General features: G+C 37.8%; 1 protein-coding gene across 3 annotated transcripts in view; it reads left to right on the top strand.

The window, feature by feature from the left end:
* LOC122809615 (arylamine N-acetyltransferase, pineal gland isozyme NAT-10-like) overlaps positions 1–8,658 on the top strand; it is a 389,108-nt gene extending 380,450 nt beyond the window's left edge. For all 3 annotated transcript variants that reach the window (XM_044081247.1, XM_044081246.1, XM_044081245.1), the window contains exon 2: positions 7,204–8,658. In XM_044081247.1, the coding sequence (XP_043937182.1) occupies positions 7,209–8,078 (870 nt within the window). In that variant the 5' untranslated portion in view covers positions 7,204–7,208 and the 3' untranslated portion in view covers positions 8,079–8,658. The remainder of the gene's footprint in view (positions 1–7,203) is intronic.
* Positions 8,659–9,539: the final 881 nt, after the last annotated feature.

Raw genomic sequence — 9,539 nt, 5'->3', positions numbered from 1 at the left:
ATCTGTTTTTCAGTGGGCCATAGAGTTTGGAGGTTGGGTCAGGTGATATGACAGTGCCATTACTGGATATAACTGTGAAATCTTTTGGGGTGGACTTTAGTGAATAGCAATAGTTTAGTTTTTGTGGGGTTTAGGAGGAGGCAGCATTAAAGGAACCAGTTTTCCACTAAGTTAAATACTTTTTGGGTGATGGATTGGAGTTCAGCTAAAGAAGAAGCGGCATAAATTAATGTGGAGTCATCTGCATATTGTATGCAGGTAGCTTGAGGAAGGTTTACATTTAGATCATTAATGAAGACAGAAAAAAGGAGAGGTCCCAGGATAGAGCCTTGAGGGACACCAAGGGTAATAGGGAGATGTGTGGATAAGTTATTGTCCCAAAGGACAGCTTGTTGTCTATTTTCTAAGTAGTTCTTTTACCATTGTAATGCCTGTGTGTCTAGTGGGAGCAATTTAAGTATATTTATAAGTAACTGATGGTTAACCATATCGAAGGCTTTAGAGAGGTCGATAAAGAGTGCAGAGGAAAGCATGTTGTCATTACGATTTTTGTTAATGCAGTCAGAAAAGGATAAGAGGGCAGTGGTAGTACTATGGAAAGGCCTAAAACCATGCTGAGAGTCAGCTAGTAGGTTATTTTGAAGAAGGTGATCATGTAGTTGCATGTGGATGCATTTTTCCATGATTTTGGCTAAAGGAGGGAGTAAGGCTATGGGATGATAGTTTGAGATTTCGGTTGAGTTACCGCCCTTGTGTAGTGGGATAATGTGGGAGATTTTCCAGAGAGATGGGATGGAACCTTCAGTAATGGTTCTATTTGTTAGGATGAAAATGGGATAGACAAGTACTTTTGATGCAATTTGCAGGTATTCCACTGGTAGCAGGTCAGCTGAGGGTGTGCATGGTTTACGTTTTTGAAGTAGGGTGTAGATGAGGAATGTTGGAACTGGTTGTAAATGAAAGGTAGGAGGTAAGCTAGTTAAGGATGAAGGCAGACTTGAGCTAAGAGGTAGTAGGGAGTTTGCTAGAGATTGGACGGTTTCAGTGAAAAAAGGTATTGAAAGCCTCTGCAATCTGATTGGGAGTGTTAGGGGGAGAAACCTGATGGAGTTGGTGTCTTGGTGTGTCCTGGATGTAGGAGTCTATTAATACCTGACCAGAAACTTTGTGGTTTATGTTGATGAGTTTGCTGGAGTTTAAAGTAAAACTTTTTTTGTCAAGAAGTATTGATTTTTTGTGGCATTTCTCAGCTGTTTAATGTTTTGATGATCAGTTGGGTTTTTAGTAGTTCTCCATTTGGACCAGATTTTGTTTCTCAATAAGATTTTAAGCCTAGTCTCTTTTGTGAGCCATGGAGCAGTTTTACTCCTAGTTCTAATAGAGCGAGTCTGGGCATGGTATTCCAGGATTTGTAAGAATTTAGAGTTAAAATATGACACTGCTTCCTCAAGAGGGAGGTGTTTTAGGGGAGACCAATCACAAGCCTTAAGGTCTGCTTGAAAGCTTACTGGGATAATATTTTTGTTGTTCCAGGTAGTTCTAAAGATGGTTTGGTTGGGAATAAAGGTCTTTTGTCTAATTATATAAGTAAGTGAATGGTCACCAATGTCATCAGGAAGGGTACCTGCTTTGTATGAGAGGGGATGGCTATTTACTAATATCCAGTCTAAGGTGCTTTCTTTGTTATTAACTATTACTGGTACTAATACTTTGCTATTCCTGTGTTGTTACATCTAACCCCAATATTTCTTCTAGTATGTATCGGACAAGTTTACTTTCTCATCCCTATCCTATATGCAGTATAGACCATTGGACTTTTGTGTACTATCTGTTCTCTGATAGAAAACTTGTGGGGCACTGTACTCTGAAATATCAATTCTGTTGAAAGATTTTCAAGGGTAAGTACTTTTACTGAAAATGCACTTATGGTTTACTACTGTAAATGTACTGTTGTACTTTATATGTTTAATTTCTGTAAATGCAATGTGCTGTATGTTTTATGTAATGTAACAACTGTTAATAAAACTGTGACTGCCAATGTAAATTAATTTTTTGCTAGAGGTTTTCTTCTTTAGCCTCCACTGAAAATGCACAGTCAGAATTTCCCAGTCGACAAAGACAACAAACGGACGAGTTAACTAACTAACTAAATGAATACAAATGGGATTGTTTAAGTTTCATGGAGCATTACCATTCCCTTTGCCAACATAAATGAAATGGCTAAGTTTATCATGCATTACTTCCTATCCAGTGTCCTGTCACCATGTCAGAATAACTGCATTCTTAGTTTTCTGTCGTCCTTGAACCTGGGATCAGAATGACTAGATGATGGATCAGCTCTGACAAAGTAAAATCCTGCTGTTTAACTGACTCTTGCCATAAATTTGACCTCAATACTTCTAATCTGTTTCATCCTTCCCCTAAGAGTAGTGTCTTGTATAAATCCACTGGATGGGCAAACCCCTAAACAAATTTCCCAGATGAGGCAGGACACCCACAGCAATATCCAACTGTATTTTCTCATCAAACACTGTTTTAGAATGTACAGTGCTTACAATAACAGACATAGATCTATATCTTTCATTTTGCATTTCACTTTCAAATGTTACTCTGTTCTGCCTGCTTCCTTAAGTAACTGATGTAAGTATGTCTTTCAGAGTGTACTGTAAAAGTAAGGGTTCCAAGAGGTGGAAGCAGCCCTGTGCAAATTAAACCAACCTGGGAGGCCCCAGAAAGGACGAACAGAACAAATTCTAAAGGGAGTAGCTTGACAGCAGGTTGTCATTCGCTTCTGTCTTGAACTTCCAGTGTTTCATATTAAATCTCTTCAAGTCTTTAAAATAGATCTGAAGAAGTCTAGAAGATGAAATTGCTAATCCAAATAAAATTTCTTTAAATGAATATTGACTCAAAGTTACTCACTTTGAAGATATGAAGAGATTTAATATGAAAACTTTGGATTACTCAGAGTGTACTGCAATGAGCATCCCCTGACACCACCAGCTTAACCTCTGATGTAACAGGTTTATTTTATTTATTTAGCTATTTATTTATTTAATTTTGTTTAACATGGTAGAGCACTAATAACAAATGCTCAATTTCAGGCTGATCCTGTGGAAAAATACATCATAGAGGGTTATATTCAGGTCTCCATTTATAACCACATTATTATGTGTTTGAGATGTGGATGCCAAGAAATTCTCCTTGAAGGGGAAGCTTGAGAAGTAAAAATTGGCATCCATGTCAAGAACACATAGTGAGACCCGATCATCACTCTTTGTAGTACGTGGAATTTTAGACAATGGGTAAACTGTACATCAATATTCTGATTGGAGAACGAGCATTCTCCAGCAGGATATTAATGTACAAGTAATGCCTGCTGAGAAGAATGAGTCTGCCACTTCATGGCAGCTTACCAAGTCGCTGTGGAGCTCAGACTGAGGAAACAGAAAGGCTGCCATTTTTTTATGCTCGCTAAGCAGTGTTTATGCTGTTTAGCGTGTGTAAAATATAAAAAAAAAGACAAAAGGGAACGTGTATGTGTGTGTTTATGCCTGTGTGTGAATGTATGCATGCATGTCAGTAAGTGAGCGAGCTGTTATTTTACACTCGCTAAGCAGTGCTTTAGCTGTTTAGTGAGTGTAAAATAAAAAGATAAAAAATGAAAATGCAGCATGTGTGTGAGTGTATGTAAGTGAGAGAGAGTGATTGTGTGTGTGTGTGTGTGTGTGTGTGTGTGTGTGTGTGTGTGTGTGTGTGTGTGTGTGTGTGTGTGTGTGTGTGTGTGTGTGTGTGTGAGAGAGAGATGGATAGAGAGAGTGAGAGAAAAAGCGAGAGTGATGTGTTTGTGAATGCATGTATGTAAGCAGAGGAGACTGTGAGAGAGATCGAGAGAGACTGAGACTGAATGTGTGGTATGAAAGCAGCTGGAGACGGGGTGACTGAGAAAGAGGGTGAGACAGATCTTGTGTGTGTGAATGTGTGTATGAAAGCAGAGGAGACTGTGTGTGTATATATGTATGTGTGTGAAAGCAGAAGAGACTGTGTATGTGTGTATGGGAGAGAGAAATTGTGGTTCACTTGCTTATGTTTTTTAAAGGGTTCCTATCAGATGACCGAAGACGCATTTTGTCGAATGCATCTTGGTCGAACTTGAAATGTCGAAAAGGCAAAATGATGAAGCAGCATATAAGCAAATTCTTTCCTTGGGAAAGAAGTAATTTGGCCGGTTCAGCCACTTTGCCATTTTCGGCACTGTAGTGCAGTCTCGGAGTTGGTATATTTAAGTAGGTACTGGAATGTTTTAACGTCTTTTCTTTTTTTTTTGGGAACAGCGATTTTTTTCCCAGAGAAAAAAATCGCTGTTTTGGTTGTTCGATGTCTTGTGAATTCGAACTTTAGAGTTCGATATAACAACGTTCGATCATTTGATCGTTCGTTGTTATAATATAGACCCGTTTTTAAGCACTATATTATTTTTATATATATTATTTTATATATATATATATATATATATATATATATATATATATATTTTTTTTTATATATATTTGATGTAAAATGCTTTCTCTAACACCATTAGCATATACTGCAGTAAGTTTGAAACAGTAGGTGGAGGTACTATTTTACATTAAAAATATAAAAAAAATAATACAGTACTTAAAAAATAAATAAGCAAGTAAAACACAACAATTGTACAGTGAGCCCATTGTCTAAGCACCTGTGGTGTTGGGGCTCATAACACCCCTGTGCGAGCATTAATTACACATTAACACACACCCTGTCGGGCATTATTGCTTGCTTATCTACTCCATGTACTACCTATTGCAAAAAAAAAATGAATTGTTTTACAGGCTTTGAAAGACAGTAAAGCACTTAGCGGGTGCTGTTGTATAGACTGCAAGTATGAAAAAAATCAGTGCTAATTTAATTAAGTTACTTACAGACTAACATCTGTAAACTTACGTGGACATAGAAGGAAAAGTATTCAGGGAACATTGAGAGTGAAGGAATGTCCTTTCCCTTATACACAACTATAACAGTATTTACGAAAGTGCTGTCATGGTTGGGTCTTGCTCTTGTCTACAGTAGAGCATAACAAATTTATCTTTTTTTCTGATTTTGGAGTGTCATCATGGCAGTCTGTGTACTACAATATATTTAATGTATGCAATACAGACAGAGTGTTAAAGCGATAAAATGTGTACAAGATTAGAATAATACAACAGTAAGAAAAGACTAGTTAAGCATCAACTATAAGAAATTATTTACATGAAACAGCTGAATGAAGTTGAAATGAGATAATGCATTATGGAGAAGTTACATACACTATATAGAAGAGAGTCAAATCTTAATGTGGTGTTGTATATAGTTAGAGGGATACAGAGAGTAAAAACGTTGCTAGACAGTGACAGAATATGTTGTGCTTAGGTAATGTGACCAGATTAGGTTCATAGGTTAGTGCTAAGCTAACTGCCCTTGCAAGCCATTTTAAGCCTAGCCAATTATCCCTTGTGAGACTCAAACCATGCACCTTGTGTTTGTAAGGCAAACACCTTAACCATTAGACCACCTTCCCAACTCAAGGAAAGATTCTTTGTAATGTGACCAGAGATGATGAGCTTTTGTTGTGTCCAGAAGAAAGATGGTATGATGATATTTCTTTGAGATGGGAGAGAATCGGTTCCCAGAGTTTGGGGGCCAAGAAAAGAGAAGCAGTGATATGTGCAGAAAAGCTTGTTTTTGGGGCTAACAGTAAAGGAGTTGAACTGTCATAATTCCTGAAGTTGAAGGATGGGGGTTGTCATTTTATTTATCTGCTAAGGCTGGGGGGGGTGGATGTATATAAGATTAAATAGTTGGAATCTTTCCTTGACTGGGAGCCATTTTGCTTTTTCTAGGGTTTTGCAGTGGAGTTCATGCTTATGGGAGAGACTGGTGAACCTGCAGAATTTATTGTTGATTGATTTATCTTGGAAGCAGATGCTACCAAAAGGAGGCAATAGTCCAGTTGAAAGAAGAGGATGCCTTTACTTATAGCTAATCTGGATGCTTTGGATAGATATGGAGGCAGTTTTCTTACCCAGAATAGCAGAGGGAGAACATGTTTCCTTGTTTATGTTAAGATGGAGAGCGAAGCTGAGATTGGTGTAGCTATAGACCCAGACATTTGAAATTTCTGCCACTTTGGTAGCATAGAAGGATTAAGCCCTCTACACAACTGGAGAGGGATAAACCCCTGATTGGCCCAGTCAACCAGGATTCTCTTAGTGGTTCAGGCATCTGACAGAGTGGCAGGGGAGTGATGGGCATGCCCATTCTGGGGGGTGGTGGCTAAATGGGATTTCCCCTGCAGTGATCCCTGGTGGAAGCTTGGGAATTTGCATTGAGGAGGCATAGTTTAAGGAGAGGTATAAGTGGTGGACCTGGCTGAGCTACTGTGGAGGCAGGGAGAAATGCCTCATGCCCCCATTGCATGTATGCTCACCCAGCATCACCATGCAGCCACAATGTGAGGGGGAGTTGTGTGTAGGGCATAACAGAAAAAATCCCTGGTGGAATGGTAATGACCAAGTTCCCTCAAGATGGTCCACTGGTGATTAGGAGCAGAAGCCTCTAGAATAATGGAAGGAATGACCCCCCCCCCCAAAAAAAAAAGTATTTGGGAGTGCTAGTGTTTTTTTAAGGTAGTGTTATTATGATCAAATATATGTAGCTTAGAATGAGTTTTGTGGCATTTCTGTTTGCTACCAGAAAACCTTTTTTTATGTGTTCACTATTAGGTTTTTGTTTTTAATCCATTGAAAATCATCTTGAAGTTGTTTTTGGAATACTGTGAGGGTCTGATTTGATCAGAATAGAGCCATGGCATCTGCATAAAGTAGCAAAAGAAGGCAAGGGAGGTCAAGTGTAAGTTTATTGACAAAAATGAAGAATAGAAGGGGTAGAGATTAGCTGAAGGATTTTCGGAAACTAGATGAAGGTTTTCACATCTGGCTATATTTTTATTCTGATATTTATAGGGACTGTATTTCTCCAACCCATATGTTGTCCCTGTAAAAGGGATAGTTCAGGTATGCCCAGTGGGTCTGAAGCAAACGTCATGTATAATTACTTCAAAAGTTTTTCTTTTAATTCTGAATTCAGGGATAACAAAAGTTTACATAAAGAGTAATTTCTGTAACATTTCTTTTATTTTTACAGGCAAAATGAATCTCAAAGAATATTTCTCAAGAATCCATTTTGTTGGTTCTTATGATACAGCTGATCTTACGACCCTAAATCAAATTCACGAGCAACATGTTAAGCATATACCTTTTGAGAATCTAAGTATTCACTCTGGAGAGAAGATAGTCACTAACATAGAAGCATGTTTCAACAAACTAATAAAGAAAAAACGTGGTGGTTGGTGTTCTGAAAACAATAGTGTTTTAGCTTGGGTGCTGAAAAAGCTAGGATATGACATTACACTTCTTGGGGCATGTGTTTATGATACTAGACAAAAGGCTTATCCTACTATGAAGACACATATTATAATTAAGGTAGTCATAGATGGAAATACCTATATTGCAGATGTAGGTTTTGGTTTCTCCAAACAAATAAGGCAGCCACTGGCGATGATATCTGGAAAGGACCAGCCTCAGATCCCTGGTATATTTCGTCTAACTGAAGAAAATGGATTCTGGTGTGTGGACAAAATAAGCAGAAAGAACCACCCCGAGCAGAGTTATCATGACCCTTCTCTTCTTGAAAAAAGCAATGTTGTTAAAATGTATGGTTTTACTCTGGAACCATTCAGCATTGAAAAATTTGATTCATGCCTCAGTTACTTGCAGGAGTCTCCAGAGTCATTGTTCACAAACAAGTCCATATGTAGTCTACAGACAACTGACGGACTCAGAACTTTGGTTGGGTGGACCTATGGCGAGATAACATATAAATACAAAGAAGACATGGACTTGGTTATTTTCAAAACCCTTACTAATGAAGAAGTAGAAAATACACTGAAAGAAAAATTTGGCATTACATTAGAAAACAAATTGGTCCCAGTCAATAATGCTATATACTTTACAGTTTAAATAACAAGATAGCTATTTACAAATTGTAAACATTCAGAATGATTAAATGCTATGCTGTACTAAAGAGTGTTACTTTTGCACTATGCTAATGTCTGCTCTATTAATCTACATTTTCATTGTTTAATGTATAAGGTTATAGGTGTGAGAGAGCCACCTGCTTCAGTCTGCTTAATTTAAATACCTCTCTAACTGCCACTTTTCAGTGAATTTCCACTCCTCAGCCTGATTTTCATGCCTTTATTCAGTGAGTCAGCGATAATTACTGCTTAACTCCTCTATGACAAAAACAATGCTTTTTGGTATTAGGCAAAAGCTCACTTCTATTTTCAGACTTCTACAAATTATTGATCATCTGAATAACACTATTGAAAATGTCACTTCATTCCAGTATCTAGGGATTTGGTTGGACCCCCACTTAAGCTTCCATCTCCACCTGGACTACTCACACACAAAAATCAACTCTCCTATGCTGGGCATATACAATCTCCTCTTTTCTATCCAGACCCTGTAAGAATGCTATAGGTAATGGTATCTTACTTGCACAACTGGAATATGGTCTCCCTGTAATTGCTGCAGCCTCTAAAAGAAATGCATCTAACATTCAAACCACCTAAAGTGCCATATCCACATTCATCACTCTTTCCCCAAGAAATGAACACTACTGCAAAGCCATTGAAAAAGCTAACTGGTACTGTGAAACAATGTGCTGACTTTCTACTCCTCTGTCAGCTTTTTAAACCTATCAAGAATAAGACCACCCACCACTGGCCTGCAAACTATTCAGAGATGCACCAGTGCCCAACCTTGGAAGTCATAACCATGCAGGTCCTCATCCCCAAATGCTCCAAACTAGGCCTCAATGCATGGCCCATGCTTTCTTAGTCCTTAGCCCCAAACTGTGTGAATCTCTCCCTTTTTTTAAACATCATTACCTTTACCACATTTTCTAATCAAAATTAAAATCAAATTACAAGACTCTAGGAAATTGCAGCTGTTTTCTTTCTGTCTCTTTTTTCCTCTCTCTCTGGTCATGCAACCTAACCTTTTTGTACCTGATGTCACTCTATATTCCTTGTTGTGACTCCATTTTTTATTGTGATTCTTTCAGCTTGCCAGACTGATATCCATGCTATACACAATGCATGCATACATTGCATTTTGTCATTTACTTTGTGTATAATGTCATGTATCTGTTGTGTTTCCCCTGGGGCCGAGACTGTAATAAGTCCAGTGGGATCAGTGCTCTACTGTGGTTAACAAATTTAAAATAAAATAAAATAAGATAAACAAACGTGTATCTGTACATTTATAAAAATAAACTTTTCATTGGTTCATTTTCATGTTGTATTACCTATTCTTGGGAGAATAACATAAATTAATATGAAAACATTCAACCAAAGGAAGCAATGACTGATTATTATGGTGTAAAAAAAATGAAAACAAAATGAAGAAGTTGACAAA

Source organism: Protopterus annectens, chromosome 8.part0 (assembly GCF_019279795.1).
Source record: "Protopterus annectens isolate FY-2018-M chromosome 8.part0, PAN1.0, whole genome shotgun sequence".
In the NCBI taxonomy this organism is placed as follows: Eukaryota; Metazoa; Chordata; order Ceratodontiformes; family Protopteridae; genus Protopterus; species Protopterus annectens.
This window is presented reverse-complemented; position numbering and strand designations above follow the sequence as displayed.